The 21404-nt window shown below is 37.8% G+C and overlaps 1 protein-coding gene across 1 annotated transcript in view; it reads left to right on the top strand.

Moving 5' to 3' along the window:
* MEI4 (meiotic double-stranded break formation protein 4) overlaps positions 1–21404 on the top strand; it is a 229234-nt gene that overhangs the window by 109157 nt on the left and 98673 nt on the right. The window contains exon 4 of the mRNA XM_036769437.1: positions 8554–8685. Coding sequence (XP_036625332.1) covers positions 8554–8685 — 132 coding nt within the window. The remainder of the gene's footprint in view (positions 1–8553; positions 8686–21404) is intronic.

Here is a 21404-nt window from a genome sequence, read left to right as displayed (position 1 = left end):
TTGTCTGAGACATGCAGAAAATATGAAATCTCTATTGATCTTTTTTAAAGCCTTTTACTTATGGAACAAAATGTACCTCTAAAGATTCTACCAAAAAATGTCTTCCACTCATATGTTAAAATAATACAAAAAGCATATCACTGAGGGATCACAGAGAGAACTTTGTTCAGACATCTGTTGTGTATCTATATCAGATGGGTATATAACAGGGAGACATATGCTCAACTGTGGTGTTTGCAAGTTTCATGAATATGTACTACACAAAATCTAGAGGAAAGGATTCCTTCTTAATTGCAAAGTTTTCCAAACACTCCTCTTTTCAGAAAATATTTTAATGATGGTATCAAGCTTTAGGAGACTACAAAGATTCTTGAGTAAAATTCGTTGTCATTAAATAAAAAAAACTGGATGCACAGGGGGAAAAATAACCCAAGGTGGGTGAAAAACCACAGACTACCCCAATTATAATGTGTGGTCAAACATACAGTGCATTGAGTTAGTCCTGTAATCTCTCTGAATGTGTGACCTTACATAGGCCCTATAGATGAATGCGGGGTTGGCCTGAGAATTTGATGGGAAGATACCAGGATATATCACATTTTGGAAATTATGCAGTACTTTTGGTAATCCCAAGGCCTTTTTTTCCCTTTTTCTTTTCTTTTTTAATTTATGGAATAAAATAAGCATTTCCATAACATAGTACAATAAAAAGATGATTACACATGAAACTGCAAATCTTCTTTGCACAGCTTGCTATTCCTAACAAAATTATCATGTGAATTTCTTTTTTTTTCCACCTCCCCGACTCCATACTATAGATGGCTACCATTAGACACAAATAGGTATATAAAATGTAAAATTGTTCTGTACACATATCTACTTATCAGTTCTTTCTCTGGATGCAGATAGCATCTTTCTTCATATGTCCTTTATAGTTAATTTGGGTGTTTGTAATGGTAAAAATAATTTATTTGCTCAAAGTCATACTTAAAACAATATTGCTAATTGAAATGATAGAAGAGGAAAGTGACAAATAGTGGAGGGGGTGTGGAAAAATTGGGGCATGAATTGATTGGTAAAATTGGTAAAATTGTAAACTTTTCCAACCATTTTGGAGAGCAGTCTGGAATCATATCCAAAGAGTTATTAAACTACCTATACTCTTTGACCCAGCAATAATCTTTAGTTGCTGTTGTATTCTTCTAGGTATGTTATTTTGCTGCAAATAATGGAACACTATGCTACTGAAAGAACCAAAATTGTATGTAACCCAGAGTGCTATTGAAACTCAAGTTGTAGCTCTAAAAGGATAACAGCATATTACCAACCATGTCCTGCATTAGAAGGAACATAAGAAACATTATTGGCCAAGATGGTGGAGAGAAGCAAGGGAGTTGTTTGAGCTCGCCCCACTTTCCCTCAGAAAGAACATTACGTCAAGTGTCTAAAAGAATTCTGGAGTGACAGAATCCACAAAAAGATAGAGTAAAACACTTTTTCAGCTCAAGAAAGACTACAAGAAAGGTCTGTCTCACTTGGGCAAAAGAGGCATGTAGCCCAGTGGAGATGGTGTCCAGGCAAGCCGGGGGAGGCTCTGAGTCTGCACAGATCAGCAACCAAGACACCATGGTCTGATGCTAGGCAGCCCAGTGGCACAGCAGCTCAGCTCCAGCACAGCAGGCAAACTGCCAACCGCGGAGCGTAGGACACAATAGGCATATGTAGCCAAGAGTACCCTAGTTCAGTGGGCGCAAGGCACCAGCCCCAGAGGCCACAGCACAGAAATCCAGTGACCAGACCTTCTCTCCCAGCACAAGAAGCTTAGTACAGTGCCCCTGGACCCCGGGAGCAGAGCTCAGCTTTTAAAAATAAGCAAAAAAAGCAAATAGAGCCCTGACCATAGAGAGCTACTATGGCAACAGGGAAAAACCAAATGTAAACTCAGAAGAGGACAACAATGTCGAAATGCCTATGCGAGGAGCTTCAAAGGGGAATATGAATTGGTCTCAAGCCCAAAAAGTCATCAAGTAAGAGAGGTAGAAGAAAACTGGGGAAAAGAATTGAGAATTTTGCAAGAGAATTATGAAAAAAGAGTCAACAGCTTGGAAAAGAAATCATAACAGTTCCTTAATAAAAGAATTGGCCAAATGGAAAAGGTAAGAAAAGCTCACTGAAGAAAATAATTCCTTAAAAATTAGGACTGGGCAAATAGAAGCTAATGACTCTATGAGACATCAAGAATTAGTCTAACAAAATCAAAAGAATGAAAAAATAGAAGAAAATGTAAGATACCTCATTGGAAAAACAACTGACCTGGAAATTAGATCCAGGAGAGGAAATTTAAGAATTTTTGACCTGGAAGCCATAATCAAAAAAAGAACCTAGGCACCGTCTTTCAAGAAATTATCAAGGAAAACTGCTCTGAAGTCCTGGAACCAAAGGGTAAAATAGTCGTTGAAAGAATTCACCAGTCACTTCCTGAAAGAGATCCCAAAATGAAAACTCCAAGGAATATTATAGCCAAATTCCAGAAGTGTCAGGTCAAGGGGAAAATACTCCAAGTGACCAGAAAGAAACAATTCAAATATCAAGGAGCCACAGCCAGGACTACACAGGACTGGGCAGCTTCTACATTAAAGGATTGGAGAGTTTGGAATATGATATCCTGGAAGACAGAAGAGCTTGGATTACAACCAAGAATCAACTACCCAGCAAAATTAAGGTCTTTAACATATTGAGTAGATCCTTTGTGGAGAGTTTATGGAAAAATGGACAAATATCAGACAGAATTGAGAAGGCATAAGGGAAGTTTTTTTTTCTGTACTAAGTTAGGGAATGTTAATAGTTTTAAGAATGAAGATCCATGAAAACACTAAAGTGAACATTTGTAAAAACATGCCTTTTCCCTTTTTGGAATTTATTTCCTAATATTATTCTTACAGGTTACTGTCATTGTATGGCATTAATTTTTGATTGTGTTCCTTCTTTCATTGTCTAGTCCACTTAAAAAAATCGTTAGCCTCTTCAATTAATGTTATTTCCTTGGATCTCTAGATGCCTTTTTTCACCCTCATTTTGATTATTCACAATTATATTTTTGCAGTTTTAATTATTAGAACTTCCCCTTGCCTTTTTGGAAGTATTAGCCATAGAAATATTTCTGTCTTTTCTTTAAACTTTTAAAAATCTTCTTTGAAAAAGTAGGGTTTATGTGATTCTGTCCTTTCTTGCTGTCAGTACTTCCTTAGGCTATTATTTCCCTAATCCTAGCTTGCCTTATTTTGAAACCTACTTTTTTTTTTTCTGATGGGCCACTACCTATTCTTCTCTGTCATAAGTTAAATCACATCCTTAGTAAGAAAGAACATAGTTCATGGAAGAACTTGATGATTTGTGAATTGGTTGGTGAGGGGAAAAGGGAGGAAGAAGGAAAAGACATTAATTATTATCTTTCTTTTCTACCCTACTTTATGTATAAATGTGTATGTGGTAGGGATTGATAAAAGTGTTATAACAAGCTGTAGGAGATTCTCAAAGGATCTAGAATAAAAATATTTCAAAGACTATTCCTCTCCACAGGACAGCCATATTATTTATGGTACTTGTGATTATTATAACCCATATCCCCCTACTCTCTGTCCTAGTTTCACCCTAGGTCCTCAGAAAGACACCCTAGGTTGTAGATGTTTTACTGGCCAGACTTTCTAGCTCATGAGCCCGCATTAGACTCTGACAGTCAGGCATCTCTCATCTAATGACTATGATGAAGCTTTCTAAGCCAGGTATGGCAGGAAGTATAGAAGACTATTCTAAAGTCTGGCCTTTGACCTTTTCTCAGAATTCTATTGATTGCTTCTTTTCTCCCAAACACTTCTTTCTTCTACTTGATTTATAAATTCAGGCAAAAATTACGATGTTTTCTTCTGAGTCTTTCAATCAAATTCTCCCCTTCTAGGACTAATAACCATTGGCTAAAGGAATTCTCCCCAGAGATCCATTTACTCAAACAGAAAAGGAATTGAGAGACACTTTGGTAAGGAAATTGTTTTACCTCACCCTTTCAACCTCTCAGTTCCATGCTTAATAGAACCTTTGAGATTGCTGGAGAAGTCTAAAATAATTCTGTGAAAGTCATATTTAATAACCTACCTACGGAATTCTGAGAGACACTCCCCCTCTACAGCATACCATAGACTGGTCTCTTTCTATGACTTCCCTATGTTCGTATAAGAATGAATATGTTATAAATCACAGTCCTTTCCTGTGTGGCTACGGACAAATCATTTTACATCTCTTTGGCCTCAGGTTCCTTATATGAAAAACAAACTAATACATTTAAAGGGCTTTGCAAATCTTTAAGTGTTAAATATATGTTGTTATTTTTAAAAATTTATTAACTTAGTGAAAGCTTTCAACTAGGTGGACTCTAAATTCCCTTCTAGTTGTAAGTCTGTGATGCAAGTTGTTTGTCCTTTGATCTTGAAGAGGACCATGACATCAGGAAGGTGATGCCATGACTTGCAAGTGAATTGGATTTAAGTGAGGCAGGGCTGTGAAAGTCACTAGGCTCCCTTTCTCCTCTGGAGCCATCTGGGCCCAGTGGCAAGATATAGATCAGGATGACTAGAGATGGGCCCCCATGATACAAGTAGATAAGTACAAAAGATGAAATGTATCTTGACCAGATTCTTGCAGTCAATTAGCAAGTAAATAGAAGTATTCTTAATCCAATAAGGAAACTAGATGTCAGAGTTAACCAATCTTTACTTCTTTCTTCTTGTTCATAGTCTTTTTGTGTGTTTGGTTGTGTTGCATTTCATTTTGTTTTGTTTTACAAAATTCAGATAGATGGTCTAGGAATTTAGTTATATTTTCTCTCCAACGTTATTGAGATGTTTAGTTATCGAAGAAGTGAAGGAAGTTGTAGGGTATTCTGTTTCATCCTATTGGAGTTTTCTTGGCAAATATACTGGGCTGGTTTACCATTTTCTTCTCCAGCTCATTTTTATAGATGAGGAAGGTAAGGCAAACAAGGTTAACTGATTTGCCCAAAGTCACATAGCTAGTAAATGTCTGAGGCCAGATTTGAACTCAGGGAGAGGAATCTTCCTGACTCTAGGCTCAGCCCTCTATCCACTGGGCCACTTAGCTCCCCCCGTGATAGCTATGTACTTAAAGAGATTCCACTGTATTTCCATTCTACAGACTATTATAACAGGAAAGAAAAAGAACATTTCTGGTTTCACAATTAATTATAGAACATTTCTTTAACATTAACATCCAGAAACCACTACTGCTATGGACTATGGCTAAGATAGCTTTATTGTACTGAACTTTTCTTTGTCATGAATATTCACCGTAATTAGATTTTACCTTCTATGTCACTTCCAGGGAACATAATAGAATTTTATTTGTAAAGTTTGATTTCCTGAAATTTATTGGATGAAATCATCTCTATGAACTAATGTCTCACTGCAACAAACTACATTGTTTGTTTTCTTAACACTTCTATTCCTGCTAATTTTCAAAATTTTCCCATGTTTTCTTTCAATTTTGAGATAGCAGGATATATAACAAGGAGAAAGTGGCTCACAACACTTGAATGAAATACTGCCAGTAGGATAATATTTAGAGATGTATAGTGGGAAGCAAAAGTTTCTTGTATCTATAAAGACAAACATCTTTTGTAAAATATGAAACCTAATAATAAGTGATACCCAGGAGTAACAGAAAATGTAGATTTTTATCCAGTTGTTTCACAAGAGAGTAGTGACAGGTAAATAGTTTTTATTTTCTAGGGTAACAACTTGATCAACTACGTACTTTGACTCTAAGCTTATTGCAGTGTTTTTATTAAGAACAGTTATTTGTGCATAGATTTTTTGATAGAGGTCTTTGAGTACCCAAATTCATTTGCTATTCTTTTTTTTGTTTCATTTTAAAAATTAAACTTTAAAATTAAAAATATTAATTAAAACTCTCCTAAACTTAACAGTTCACACCCTAGCAGTCATTAATACCACCCAGTTTAGCATATAAGTATAGAGCAACTTGTATTATTTTCTGTTTCTATGTTACTTTTGAGGTGATTACTAGGTTTAGTTCCCTGTGCTAGGCATTGGGGAAATACAAAATTTAGATGAAACAGATAAAACATCATGGACCTTGTAGTTACTAGACACCAACACACATGTACACAAACCCATCCAGAAATGCATATGCACAAAATATAATGTAATGAATGGCTTATAGAGGTATTAAACAAAGTGCTATCTAAGCTCTGAGAGGAAGGTTGTTATTATCTGAGGTGAGGGGATCAGAAAGACTTTCCTGGGGTTAGCATTTGAATTTTGCTCAAAAGGAGCTAGAGTTCATTATAAGAGAGGGAAAGAAATTAAAGAATAGGGAGGCAGGTGAGCACAGGGGCCCGGTGGAAGGGGGAGAGAAAGTAGGCTAATTTGATTTGTGTATGTCATGTGTTGCAGTGACTAGGGGTCCAAATGTAATGGCTGACCAGAATTTCCTTTTGGCCGGTGTCCAAGATAACATTGTACTGAGAGGATTAGTTTAATGTAGCAAAAATGGTAACTAATCAAAAGTTCTCACCGGTGGTGTTCATCTCTCCCTACCTTCCTAACTCACCACTTTAAGGCTGTTAAATTCAAACTGAAGCTGTGTTGTAACTGTGGGAAAAATCTAAAGCATTGACCCTAGTGACGTTGGCCTAGCTGGAAAACTATCTTCTCCCGTTTGAATTGATCCCACTCAGCAAATCAAGTCAACACTTTGCGGGGGCCCGTGGAGATCTGATTGAATTACTCAGATACAATCTTTTCTCATGTCGTCTAGCTTGGGACAGGGGCAATGCTGAGCTCCCAATGTATAGACATCTAGGTTGCTGCGCATTGAATCTGCAGTCAGGAAGTCCTGAGTTGTCTTATACCTGTGTGACCCTGGTCAAGTCATTTTACCTCTGTCTGCCTCAGTTTAATTATCTGTAAAGTATGGATAATAGCAAGTATCTTCCAGGGTTGTTGTGAGAATAAAATGAGATACTTCTAAAGTGCTTTAGAATCCTTAAATTAATGTGTAAATACTAGCTATCATAAATCATTATTCTCTCCCTATATTAAAACCATTGGTCATAGAGGGAATGACAGTTTTCCTTGTCTTCACTCACCTTCATGACTGCAGCCTTTCTGCTTTTGCTTTCTTTCTCCTCTCTTCCTTCTCTTTCCTTTCCTTTTTTTCTCTCCTTTCCCTTTCTACCCCAAACCCCAGCTCTTCAGCCTCTTCTAAACTGAAAGATGATTTTGGAGAGCTTTGGATGACAAGCAAAGGATTTTTTTTTAACTTTATAAATGGTAGGGTACTGCTGAAGACTTTTGAAAGGAAGCATGATAAGTATGACAAAGTTTATTCTGGTAATATTTTGGAAGATGGATAGGAAAGGGCATGGGGCAAAGGCAAGGAAGTCTAGGGTCTAGGCAATAACCCAGATGGGTGATGAGGGGCTGCTTCAGAGATGTGGCAATGGAAATACAGAGGATGGATGTGAAAGACATTGCATAGGTGGAAGAGACATCATGACTGATTTGTGATTGTCTATGAGATGTGAGCAAGAGGGAATGGTTAAAGGTAACAAAGATTTAATCCTGGGAGACAGAGTGACACGGAGAGAAATAATACAATTAAAAGTAGGAGAAGATGGGGCTGGGGAGGAGAACTTTTAGCAGAAAATAGGGGAGAAAATTTATTTTTGAAAATAGTTTATTTGGATTTACAGTGAAATAGTCATTTGGGGTATTGAGGCATTAGGCATGGGAGATGAAGGCCTGGAGCTCAGAAAAGAAAGATAAAGGCTGCATATGGAGGTTTGGGAGTTGTCAACATAGAGGTGATAATTGAAGCTGAGGAAGTAAACAAGATCAATAAAAGTGAGAGTACAAAGAAGAGAGAAGAGAGTGAAAGGTACACAATCCTGTTGTTCTTCTTAAGAATATTATTGTAAGCTCATCTAGAACAGACAGGGACTGTCTATATACCTTGGTGAAGTGAGTGGTTTGCTAGGTGCTTCAGGAAGCCTCCCCTGCTTAAAAAAATTGATTTCACTGAAAATGAATTATTAGAGCTTTATTCTATAGAAGCAGGGATAACATAGAAGGCAAACTGTTAATCATTCACACCTTAATGTGACATATAATCCAAACTGCTCCATGGCTCTCAGATAGCTAAATAAGACAGTTGAATTAAGGGAATGAGTGTTATTGGAAGAAAGAAGTTTAATTTTCAAGCATGGACCACCGCCAGAAGAGGACACATCTTGATGGAATGACACATAAGCAGCAATAGTCACTGGAAATCTTAGAAACGTGTAAAAGATCACCAAAGATAATCTTGCTTCCCTAGTTTTAACTAGTGCCTCTATGTCAAGGCTACCTTTTTAGTAACCCCAATAGCATTTACCAAGGTGTTGGACAAATACTAGACTCTAAAAGTTATAATTTAACTTGATTTGACTGAGAGTTGAAACTTACTTATTTTTGTATTTAGTTTCAGGTACAGCATTACATCTCTAATAGTCTGGTCGTACTGGGGAAGTGCAGTTTTTTAAGAAAACCTGTCATATCTCTGCTTTTATCACAAGTCAACAACTTCACTGATGAATTGAGGAATATGCATCAGGTACTCTTAACTTCAAAATTTTGCAATGAGTTATAGTTATTAATGGAACAGATGATCTCTTAAAAGTTATGCTCTAATAATTAACAAATGGTCTGTTCATTTTACATGTTTAATTCCATCCAAAATTCTGGGTGAGGGAAAACAGCATTTTTAGGGAAAAGTTGGCATTCAAAGAGAAAATATATTTCAGACTGAGACAAATATTAAACTCAAAATTTGAAATTTAAGACATGTAAAGTAAATGTAATGGTTAACTAGAATTTCCTTTGGGCTAGTGTCCAAGATAACACTGTACTGAGGGGATAAGTTTAAAGTAGCAAAAATAGTAACTAATTGAACGTTCTCACCAGTGGCTTTCATCTCTCCCTACCTTTATAACCCAGCACTTTAGGGCTATTAAATTCAAACTGAAGCTATGCTGTAGCTGTGGGAAGATCCTACAGCATTAAGATTCTGAGAGTAGGCTGGAAAATCAATCCCAAGGGTGGAAGAATCTGTGAGGTGAGATCTATGGAGGAAGCACTGAGACACTAGCCTCTGGAAAGGGGTTGAAGCCCTGGGACAGGTCTGGAGAACTAATATGTAAATAACTGGACAGAATAGCTGGTTAAATTCTAGGATGGGAATATTTGCTCTGCTTCGCAGTGCAGGGACTGAATATAGGTTTTATCATCAACTGCTCCTTAAGGGATGACACTTCAAGATGGTGGTGAGAAGCCAGGAGGTGTCTGAACTCTCTCTAGTTTCCCTTGGAAACAACATTAAATCAAGCCTTTAAAATAATTCTGGAGTAACAGAATCAACAAAAGCATGGAGTAAAACAGTTTTCTAGCCCAAGATAACTTAGAAAGGACTTCAGGAAAGGTCTGTTTCATTTGGGAGTAGAGCCCAGTACAGTGGCATCCAGGCAAGGCAGTGGGAGGCTCTAAGGCCCAGCACACGTCAGCAACTAAGGCCCCTGTGGTCTGATGCTAGGCAGTCCAGTGGCACAGCAGGCCAGCTGTGAGGCCTCCAGCCCCAACACAGTAGGCAAACTGCGAACCCCGGAGCCCAGGGCACAGCGGGCAAGACTAGGCTTGGCTACCTTAGTGCAGTGGGCAACCCGACAGCCTCAGAGGCCAAAGCACAAAAAGCACAAGAAGCTTGGGACAGTGACCCTTGCACCCCAGGAGCAGAATTCAACTTTTAAAATGAGCAAAAAAACAAAGAGAGCCCTGACCGCAGAAAGGTATTATGGTGAAAGGGAAGAGCCAAATGCAAACTCAGAAGAGGACAACAGGGTCAAAATGGCCTACATTCAAAGCTTCAAAGGGGAATATGAATTGTGAAGAAATCCTCTTGAAAGAGCTCAAAAAGGATTTTAAAAATCAAGTAAGAAAGGTAGAAGAAAAGTTAGGAAAAGAAATGAGAGTTATATAAGAGACTTATGAAAAAAGGGTCAACAACTTGGAAAAGAAATCACAAAAATTAACTGGAAAAAAAGCCCCAATAGTTCCTTGATTGTCCAAATGGGGGAAAAAATTCACTGAAGATAAAAACTCCATTAAAAGCAGAATTGGCCAAATGGAAAAGGAGGTACAAAAGCTAACTGAAGAAAACAATTACTTAAAAATTGGGATTGGCCAAGTAAAAACTACTGACTCTATGAGACATTCAGAATCAGTCCAACAAAATCAAAGAATGAAAAAATAGAAGAAAACGTAAAATACATCATTGGAAAAACAACTGACGTGGAAAATAGATCAAGGAGAGAGAATTTAAGAATTATTGTGTTACTTGAATGCCATGATCAAAAAAAAAAGAGGCTGAAAGCATCTTTGAAGAAATTATCAAGGAAATATGCCCTGGTATCCTAGAACCAGAGGGTAAAATAGTGATTGAAAGAATCCAACAGGGGGGCAGAGCCAAGATGGTGGTGGTAAAGCAGGGACTTAAGTGAGCTCTCCCCACCACCCAAGTCCCTCCAAACACTTATACAAATGGCTCCGAACAAATTCTAGAACTGCAGAATCGGCGAAATAGAAGAGGGAAGGAGGGCTCCAGCCCAGGACAGCCTGAATGGTCGTGGGGTAAGGTCTATTGCACAGAACTGGGAGGGGAGCGAAGCAGAGTCCAGCATGAGCAGCACCTGGACCAACCAGACTGGGATCCAGGCAGAACAGGCCCTGGTGCCCTGAATCATTGAGCTGCGGCAGTTACCAGACTTCTCAACCCACAAACCCCAAAGACAACAGAGAAGGTTAGTGGGAAAAGCTGCTGGGACAAAGTGGAAGGAGTTCGTGGTTCGGGAACCACCCCGGGGGCAGCAGAGTTGATGCAGCTCTGAGGCTGCTTACAGAGCTACAGCTGCAGTTGCTTCTGGCCCCAGGCCCACCTGGTGGGAGGAATTATGTGGCGGATCTGAGCAGGAGTGCAGAGCCAGCTTAGATCTGAGTCCAGTCAGGGTTGACACTGGAGTGGCAGAGCTTGCTGTGTAGAAATAGCTCTGGAAACAACAGCGCAGCCCCTCAAGCTTGGGACAAAGTGCTCTATACGCTACAAGCAGTCATACCCCAACGAAAAACTCAAGGGTCAAGTAAGTTGGCTAGAAATATAGCCAGGCAGTGAAAATAGACTCAGATTCAGACTCAGCCTTTGGAATCTTTCTTTGGTGACAAAGAAGACCAAAATATACAGCCAGAAGAAGTCAACAGAGTCAAAGAGCCTACATCAAAAGCCTCCAAGAAAAACATGAGCTGGTCTCAGGCCATGGAAGAGCTCAAAAAGGATTTGGAAAAGCAAGTTAGAGAAGTAGAGGAAAAATTTGGAAGAGAAATGAGAGTAATGTGAGAAAACCATGAAAACAAGTCAATGACTTGCTAAAGGAGATCCAAAAAAATACTGAAGAAAACAAAACCTTAAAAAATAGACTAACTCAAATGGCAAAAGAGGTCCAAAAAGCCAATGAGGAGAACAATGCCTTGAAAAGTAGAATTAGCCAAATGGAAAAGGAGGTGTAAAAGACCACTGAAGAAAATACCACCTTAAAAATTAGATTGGAGGAAGTGGAAGCTAGTGACTTTGAGAAATCAAGATATTATAAAACAGAACCAAAGAAATGAAAAAATGGAAGACAATGTGAAATACCTCATTGGAAAAAAACACTGACCGGGAAAATAGATCCAGGAGAGATAATTTAAAAATTATTGGACTACCTGAAAGCCATGATCAAAAAAGAGCCTAGATAACATCTTTCAAGAAATTATCAAGGAGAACAGCCCTGATATTCTAGAGCCAGAGGGTAAAATAGAAATTGAAAGAATCCACAGATCGCCTCCTCAAAAAGATCCCAAAAAGAAAACTCCTAGGAATATTGTCGCCAAATTCCAGAGCTCCCAGGTCAAGGAGAAAATACTGCAAGCAACCAGAAAGAAACAATTTGAGTATTGTGGAATCACAATCAGGATAACACAAGGTCTTCTACCTTAAGGGATTGAAGCTTGGAATATGATATTCTGGAGGTCAAAGAAGCTAGGATTAAAACTAAGAATCACCTACCCCTCAAAACTGAGTATCATGCTCCAAGGCAAAATATGGATTTTCAATAAAATAGAGGACTTTCAAGCTTTCTCAGTGAAAAGACCAGAGCTGAATAGAAAATTTGACTTTCAAACACAAGAATCAAGAGAAGCATGAAAAGGTAAACAAGAAAGAGAAATCAAAAGGGACAAACTAAAGTTGAACTGTTTTGTTTACATTCCTACATGGAAAGTTGATGTGTATAATTCATGAGACCTCAGTATTAGGGTAGCTGAAGGGAATATACGCACATATATATATATACACACACACAGGGCACAGGTGAGTTGAATATGCAGTGATGTTATCTAAAAAAATCAAATTAAGGGATGAGAAAGGAATATGTTGAGAGAGGGAGAAAGGGAGAGATAGAATGGGGTAAATTATCTCCCATTAAGGTGGCAAGAAAAAGCAGTTCTGTAGGAAGGGAAGGAGGGGGCAGGTGAGGGGGAATGAGTGAATCTTGCTCTCATTGGATTTGACCTGAGGAGGGAATAACATACACATTCAATTGGGCATCTCACCCCGCAGGAAAAAAGGAGGGAGATAAAAAAAGGGGGATGATAGAAGGGAGGGCAGATGGGGGAAGAGGTAATCAAAAATAAACACTTTCGAAATGGGACAGGGTCAAGGGAGAAAATTAAGAAAAGGGGGATAGGATAGGAAGGAGCAAAAAATAGTTAGTCTTTCACAACATGAGTATTGTGGAAGGGTTTTACATAATGATACACATGTGGCCTATGTTGAATTGCTTGCCTTCTTCTAAGGGAGGGTGGGTGGGAAGGGAAGAGGGGAGAGAATTTGGAACTCAAAATTTTAAAAACAGATGTTCAAAAAAAGTTTTTGCATGCAACTAGGATATAAGATATACAGGCAATGGGGCATAGAAATTTATCTTGCCCTACAAGAAAGTAAGGGAAAAGGGAATGGGGGAGGAGTGGGGTGACAGAAGGGAGGGTTTATTGGGAAATGGGGCAATTAGATTATATACCATCTTGGAGTGGGGGGAGGGTAGAAATGGGGAGAAAATTTGTAATTCAAACTCTTGTGAAAATCAGTGCTGAAAACTAAAAATATTAAATAAATTAAATAAATTTTTTAAAAAAAAGAAAGAAAAGAAAGAATCCAGCAATCACCTCTTGAAAGAGATCCCAAAATGAAAACTCCAAGGAATATTGTAGCCAAATTCTAGTAGCCAATACTCCAAGTGACCAGAAAGAAACAATTCCCAGGACTTGGCAGCTTCTTTGTTAAAGGATCAGAGGGCTTGGAATATGATATTCTAGAAGGCAAAGAGCTTGGATTACAACAAGAATCAACTACCCAGCAAAATTGAGCATAATCTTCCAGGGAAAATATAGACATTTAATGACACAGAGGACTTTCAAATTTTCCTGACGAAAAGACCCCAGCTGAACAGAAAATTTAATCATCAAATACAAGACTCAAGAAAAGAATAAAAAAGGTAAGCAAGAAAGAAAAAAACAAAAAATTCTATTCAATAAGGTTAAACAATTTACATCACTAAATGGGAAGATAATACTTGTAACTTTTAAGAACTGTATCTCTATTAGGGCAGTTAAGAGGAATATACTTAGACTGAGGGTGTGGGTATAAGTTGAATTTGATGTGATTTAAAAATAAAGTAGAAATCTAAGTAAATCACATTTGACACTTGAGAAATGAAAAATAATCCAATTAAAATTCCATGATAGCATTTAGATGTTGATATTTGATTCCAAAGCATAATTTAGCTTTTATGATATCAATGATTGATTATAAAAAATGTACTTCAGGCATGGCCAATGAAGGATTTCTTTTTTGCCAGACTATGGAGATATGTATTTAGGGCTTTCTTTTTCATTTTTAAAAATTCCCCAGATGGTAGAAAATAGTGGGAGAGACAGATTAACAAACTAAAATAATTACATGAATGCATAGATTGTAAAAATGGAAAAGAAAATGTACTTCTGGAATCCATTATTCTATCACTACTACTATTGTAACTATTACTGGTACTAATACTAATACCAATAATAATAACTGCTAGCATTTATATACCATTTCACATTTGCAAAGTTCATTACATATATTGTCTCATTTGACACTTGCTACAACTCTCTGAAGTGGATGCTGTTACTATTCCCATTTTTCACATTAAGAAACTGAATTTTAGTGAACTTCAGTGCTTTGCCCAATGCTCTCACAGCCAGTAAGTTAGGCAGAACTTGACCTCAAGTTTTCCTGATTCACCATTCACCATTGCGTCGCATATGCCACTTTGTAACATACTTAGACATCTAATTCCCTCCAGTGGCACAAATCATAACCTTCAGTATTTTCTCTTCCTGTGCAATTTTCAACTATGACTTTCTATCAATACTTCTACACTCAAGCCCTTCTCTGGTTTTTTCAACATCTCAGAAAAACCATTACAGTACTCGGTTTCCACCTAATTCTAGCAGACTCCCAACATGAACAGATCACCTCCTTTTCCAGGCATTTAGGGGTATATCTTAAGTAAAAAAAAAGAATATGTGAACATGTCATCCAGGGAACTCTAAGAGGTTGACTCAGTGGACCTAGTTATGTGTAGCAAAGAATAAGGGGGGAAAGACAGAATACATAGGATTATAGGGTATTATGGAATGCTTTTTAGAGAAAGGAAAAGTTTCTACTTGAGGCCATTGGCAGTAGGTAGACACTTGAACGAGAGAATGATGGCAAATTCAGCACTGTTACTTGTACTGAACAGAGAAAGTCATGAGGGAGAGCAGTTTAAGGTTTTTTGAGAATGATCCAAGGATGAGGTTAGAGTCATTGTCAAATCCAAGAGTCATTTCAGAGCGCGAAGTAGAAGATTCATTGGATCCAGATGATGGAAGTATTGAAGAAGAAAACTTAGTGGTTAGAGTAGGGAAAGGAAAAAAAAACACTTGAAAAGAATAAATACAAGGATAAGAATGAGGTTTAGGTTAATATTTACTCAGATTTCCGTTATAAATCCCTGGTCTTGTGGTTTCCAGACTCTGATATGCAAATTTACATGAAAGCTGGCATAGAATTGGTTTATAAAACGAACTTGATTTTTAAAAATAATTATTTCATTATTGCCCCAGTGCATTAATTATTGTCCACATGACTTCCTTTCACATACTTGCAAATGGAGATTATTTTAGTAGTAAAGCACATTTTGGGGTCTCTAAAACCGAATTCATATAGTACAATACTTTCTCAATAGAAAGACTGTCTTTTCAAGGTATTTCTCAGAGGCTTCTAAGAAATAGGGTCTGCTGTACCAAAGACACTTTCACTAAGATGTGATACCAAAGGCATTAGAAATAGTTGTGGCATTAGTTTGTTCAGATTTGTCTTGTTTGGCAATAAAACTAGAAATACATGTTTTTTTTTAAATCATATTTGGAGGTTGGAGACAAAGAGGGATACTCTGTCAAAGATAATAAAAATTGATACCTCTCTGCACTTATTTGCTACTTTCTGTTATCACTTTGTTACTTCTTACTACAGTTTTCTATTTCTCCAATTTCAAAATGTCATTGAATGTGTTTGCTCCTGTATTTGTATTTGTAATAAAATATTCGAGGCCTGGGGGAGTCTTGCTTTTCTTACTTCAGACAAATTAGTCGTTACTGACTTTTGTGTCCTTAGTTCCTCTAAAGATCTATGATCTCTTCAACATACACACACACATGCACACACACACACATATATACACATACATACATATATATATGTATATATATACATATATATATATGTATACACCTTCAACCAAAACAGACTGATGCTCTACAGTACCTACAATGTACAGTTTTGTTATATACTTAGGACAAAAACATCATCCCTCTGTTAAGGAGCCTCTCCAAACTTGGGCAGGCCACTTTTGCCCTGATGTTCTTTGAGAACCATTAACTAAAGCCATATCACCTTGGTTTGCGATGTTCCAGAGTCAATGTTTAATGATCTGTAACAACAATATTGCTAGCCGCTGCTGTGTGGGTGGGGTAAAAGACCAACAACACCAGCACACAAGAGCTACCAGCACAGGTTCTTTGATCTGTTTTTCTAAGGAAATCAACTTTAAGGAGTTAACAATCACACTTTAATCAAACATACATATATAATTCACTTAATTCAGGGGGAAAAGCCAGCCTGAACTTCAAAGCAAATACAAACAGAAATTACAAACAGAAAATATCAACAGATCAAATAACACAAACCACTAGACAGGCTTCTAGCTTTCTGTCCAACATTTCAGTACATAGTTATCAGGGAAGCACCAACATCTGGGTTCTCAAGCCAGGGGAGGGGGTCTCTTGACAACAGCTGCCCAGAGTCACATCTAGTCAGATCACAGGACACTCTTCTAGTGAGTGAGAGCCCCAAACAAAACGCTAACCTCTAAGTTCATATACCCTGTTCAGGGTCAAAGCATGTCACAACCATGTAACTCAAAACCATGTGATGCTTCTTCAGGCCTCACAACCATACGACTCAAACCTTTGTGAACTAGGCTTTCTTGTTTCTTAAGCTGGTCATCAAAGACGCCTGGATTTAATCAAAGAAACAAAGGCCAGACTCATCAAAACCACTTGATTATTTTAGTGCTCCAAAAGGGAAAACAGTAAAAAAAAAAAAAGTCCCACCTTAATTACCAGTACACTGTCAAAACCTTTGACCCCAAGTCACCATCATAGAATAATGATGAATCATTGGGGAAAGACATTAACGAAGGCTAATTCCATAAGTAATATGTTTTATCAACTGAGAGATTATTTAATATTTAATTTTCCTTTATTTGAATAATTTGTCTCCTAAGAGTAATTCACAGATACCCCCTCTGAATTTTCTTGTATCCTGGAAAATCCATTAGGTAATATATTTGGGCCACTATTTATATAGATACATCATCTAGTCCACATTAAAAAAGAATGTTTGAGAGGGTGTGTTAATTGCCTCTCCTCTAAGCTATAGCACACACCCCTTTACACAGCTGTGCTCATTTTCTCAAGTTATGGTTGGATGGGAGTGCCAGGTGGAAGGAATTGTTCGTTATATGATGCTCTCCATGCAATTTCCTAATGTCTTGACATATATTTCCTGTCATACTTTAAATCATTCTCGTAAATCTTGTCCTTTGTCATTTGCATAAGATTCAGTGCTTATTTCATGGTAACTCATGCTTTTGTTATCTTGTGACAAAATTATTTTAATGCACTTTGCCTATCAATATTTTGAAGAATCTATTGAAAGTTGGTATAGCATCCCATGGAGTAGTGATGTATCAATTCTTTAAGGAACTGCACTGAATAACTGTGGAAATCTAAGAACAAAGTCAGGTTGGTCATTTAAATTTGTAAATAATTTTTGCAATTTCAGTATTGCAATTCTTTTGAAGTCTTTATATGGAATATGATCCTTTTCAGATAAAATCCAAAACTCTGGCTTCAATCAAAAGCCAACAAGTAAATAAGCATTTCTGAAGATTCAGATTCACAGAACAAAAAATTTAAATGAGCTGTCAAAGTCCATCTAGGCCTGCTTTGAGCAGGCATATCTTCTAATTACATTATTGGCATTGATATTGACATTCTAATAACATCTAACCTCTGCTTTGCGATCGCCATGATAAAGGAACCCAGGACAACCTAAGGTTGCTTTTTTATTTTTGGTTAGCAAGTAATTTTCTTACATCATGCCTAAGTCTGTCCTTATGCTATTTCTGCCTGTTACTCTGAGTTCTGCCTTGTGGTTTCAAAAAGAACAAGTCTACCAGTTCTACAAATACCATACAACTTCATCTTCACCTCATCCATTTTCCTCTCTTCTGTCTTCCCCGATATGACCTCCTTAACCCTTTTCTTCAATACATCTTTCTTTGAAAATTCTAATTAAATCAACATGTCCATTGCCTCTAAAAAAGGCAGACCATCCTATTCCATTTACCATTTTTATGACCACCTTCCCACCCCTATATTTGGAGACCCCTTTGGTCTCCAGTACACTTTATGTTTTATAAGACTGGTGGCTCTATTCTATATGCGAGACACATAATAAGCACTTAATAAATATTTTTTATTCATTCAGTAAGTCGTCATGGTTCCCTCTGTCTTCTCTTCTCCAGGCTACATATTTCCAGTTCTTTTGACCCATCCACTTATGGTGTTTGCCTATCTCCCCTCATTATCCTGGTTACCCATCTTAGGATATCCTCCAGTTTATCAGTCTCTCATAAAATATGGTGTCCAGAAATGGACACAGCATTCCATGTAGGTCTGCCCCAAACAGCCTTGAATGGCGCTAAGGTTTTTGTTTGCAAAATCACATTGTTGAATCACATAGCTCTTGTAGTCTATTGAAATTTCCAGACCTTGTTCACAGGCGCTGTTGAACAGCCATGTTTCATTCATTCTGTGCTCACAGAATTTTTGTTTGTTTAAATGCAAGCATAGAATTTATGAAACAATTTGGTGCAGTGTCAAGAGTATGCATTTAACCAGAATAAAGTCCAAATGGGTACACGATCTAGGTTGATACTATAGACGAATTAGGGAAGCAAAGAATAGCTTATCTGTCAGATTTATGGAGAATGGAGGAACTTATGACAAAAAAGAGAGAGAGAACACTGTGAAAGGCAAAATGGATAATTTTGATTACATTAAATTGAAAAGTTTTTGCACAAACAAAGCCAATGCAACCAAGATTAGGAGGTAAGCAGAAAACTGGGAAAGAATTTTTACAACTAGTATCTCTCATAAAGGCTTCAATTCTAAAGTATATAGAGAACTGAGTCAAATTTACAAGAATACGAATCATTCCCAATAAATGGTCAAAGGATATGAACAGGCAGTTTTCAGAGGAAGAAATTAAAGCTATCTATAGTCATAGGAAAAAAATGCTCTAAATTACGATTGATTAGAGAAGATGCAAATTCAAACAACTCAGTGGTACCACATCACACCTATCAGATGGGCAATGTTGGAGATGATGTGGGAAAGTTGGAACACTAATTCATTGTTGGCAGAGCTCTGAGCTGATGCAGCCATTCTAGAGAGCAATTTTGAACTGTGCCCAAAGGGCTATAAAAATGTGCCTACCCTTTGACGCAGCAATATTGCTTCTAAGGCTATATCCCAAAGAGATCATACAAATGGGAGAAGGACCCACATATACAAAAATATTTATAGCAGCTCTTTTTGTGGTGGCCAATAAATGTAAATCAAGGGGATGCCCATCAGTTGGGGAATGGCTGAACAAGTCGTGGTATATGAATGTAATGAAATACTATTGTGCTATAAGAAATGAAGAACAGGCAGATTTTGGGAAAACCTGGAAAGACTTATATGAGCTGATGTTGAGTGAAGTGAGCAGAACCAGGAGAACACTGTACACAGTAACAGCCACACAAGGACTGATTTTGATAGACTTAATCCTTCTCAGCAATGCAAGGGCTGAAAATTTTTCTAAAGTATTCATGATGGAAAATGTCATCCACATCCAGAGAAAGAACTGTGGAATTGGAATGCAGAGTGAGGCAGACTTTTCTCTTTTGTTTTGTTGTCCTCATAGTTTCTCCCATTCATTATAATTCTTCTATGCAACTTGATTAATGTGAAAATACTTTCAATATGTATGCAAAGAACCCATATCAGATTGCATGCCATCTTGGGGAGGGAGGGGGGAGGGGAGAAAATTTAAAACTTATGAAAGCGAATGTTGAAAACTGAAAATAAATAAATTAAATATTAAGAGAGGGAGAGAGAGAGAGAGACAGAGAGAGAGAGAGAGAGAGAGAGAGAGAGAGAGTGTGAGTGTGTATAGCATTTAACATTAGGGGACCTGGATCTTAGTCTGCCACTTTCTACATCTATAACTTTGGGAAAATCAGTTATTCTCTCTGGTCCTCAGTTTCTTTATCTGTAAAATGAGAGGACTGGACTATATGTGCTCTAAAGTCCCTTCCAATTTCGAATTTATGAGCCAAGAGTTTTCATTTATTCCTATTCAGTTGACTCAGTCTTTGATTCTAGCCAATCAAGACTTTCCTGGATCCTGACACTTGTCTTCCAATGTGTTAACTCTCCCAGTTTTGTGTCTTTACAAATTTGACAAGCATATTTACATTTTAATTATCAATTAAAAATGTTGGATAGCCCAGGACCAAAGACATATTCCTAGGAAAATGGACTACATACAGACTTTGCTTTAAGTTGGCATCAACTGAATAATGACTGTTCTTTTGGTCTTATAATTCCACCATTTAAATATCTACCTAATAGTATCATCATAGTCCATATCTCTCCATGTTTCCCATTAGGGTAACCTGGTGTTATGGCAATCAGACTTCTTACTGTTTTCCCCCTTTTGGGATGCTAAGACTATCAAGTCTCCCCTTTCTTTGAATTGGTGGGAAGCCTTTTGCTGTCTTTGTCTTGGAGTATTTCTCAGCTATTTCTCAGCAGTAAGACAATCAGGAGTCATTGATGTGTACATGATGTGATACTGGGGATGGGGAACCCTCACACACCCAGCCAGAGTGAGGTCAGAGCCCTCAGGGCTCTGAACAAGATATAAGTGAGGGGATCTGGGTGTTTGACTTTTGGCGCTCATTCATGGAAGAAGTGTTGACTCTAGGCAAGCCATAACTGCCCCCAGGCTTTGATAGTCCAGACAGATATTGGTGCTTCTCTGGTAACTATGAATTGTGATTGAATCAGACAAGATCTGTCTGTTGGTGTTTGTAGTTTCTGTTTGTATTTGCCCTTAAGTTCAGGGGGCTGATCTTTTTCCTCTGAGCTAAGTGATTGATATATGTATGTTTAATTAAACTGAGATTGTTAACCCCTGTGATATTAATGAAGGTGGGACCTTTTTACTCTTTCTTCTTTTGGAGCGCTTTAAATAAGTGCACTTGATGAGTCTGGCCTTTGTTTCTTTGATTAAATCAGGAGTCTTTGATGACCTCCTTGCCTCAAGGGAAAGCCTAGGCCACTTAGGTCACATGGGTGAGCCGCATGTTGTGATGCCCTTTGACCCTGAACTCAAGAGGTTGGCGTCTTCCTTTGGGGCTCTCAGTCACTGGAAGAGTGGCATGGGACACTGGGTAGCAGTTTTAAGAGCCCCCCCCGCCTTGTAAACCC

This window comes from Trichosurus vulpecula, chromosome 7 (assembly GCF_011100635.1).
Source record: "Trichosurus vulpecula isolate mTriVul1 chromosome 7, mTriVul1.pri, whole genome shotgun sequence".
NCBI classification, from domain to species: Eukaryota; Metazoa; Chordata; class Mammalia; order Diprotodontia; family Phalangeridae; genus Trichosurus; species Trichosurus vulpecula.
This window is presented reverse-complemented; position numbering and strand designations above follow the sequence as displayed.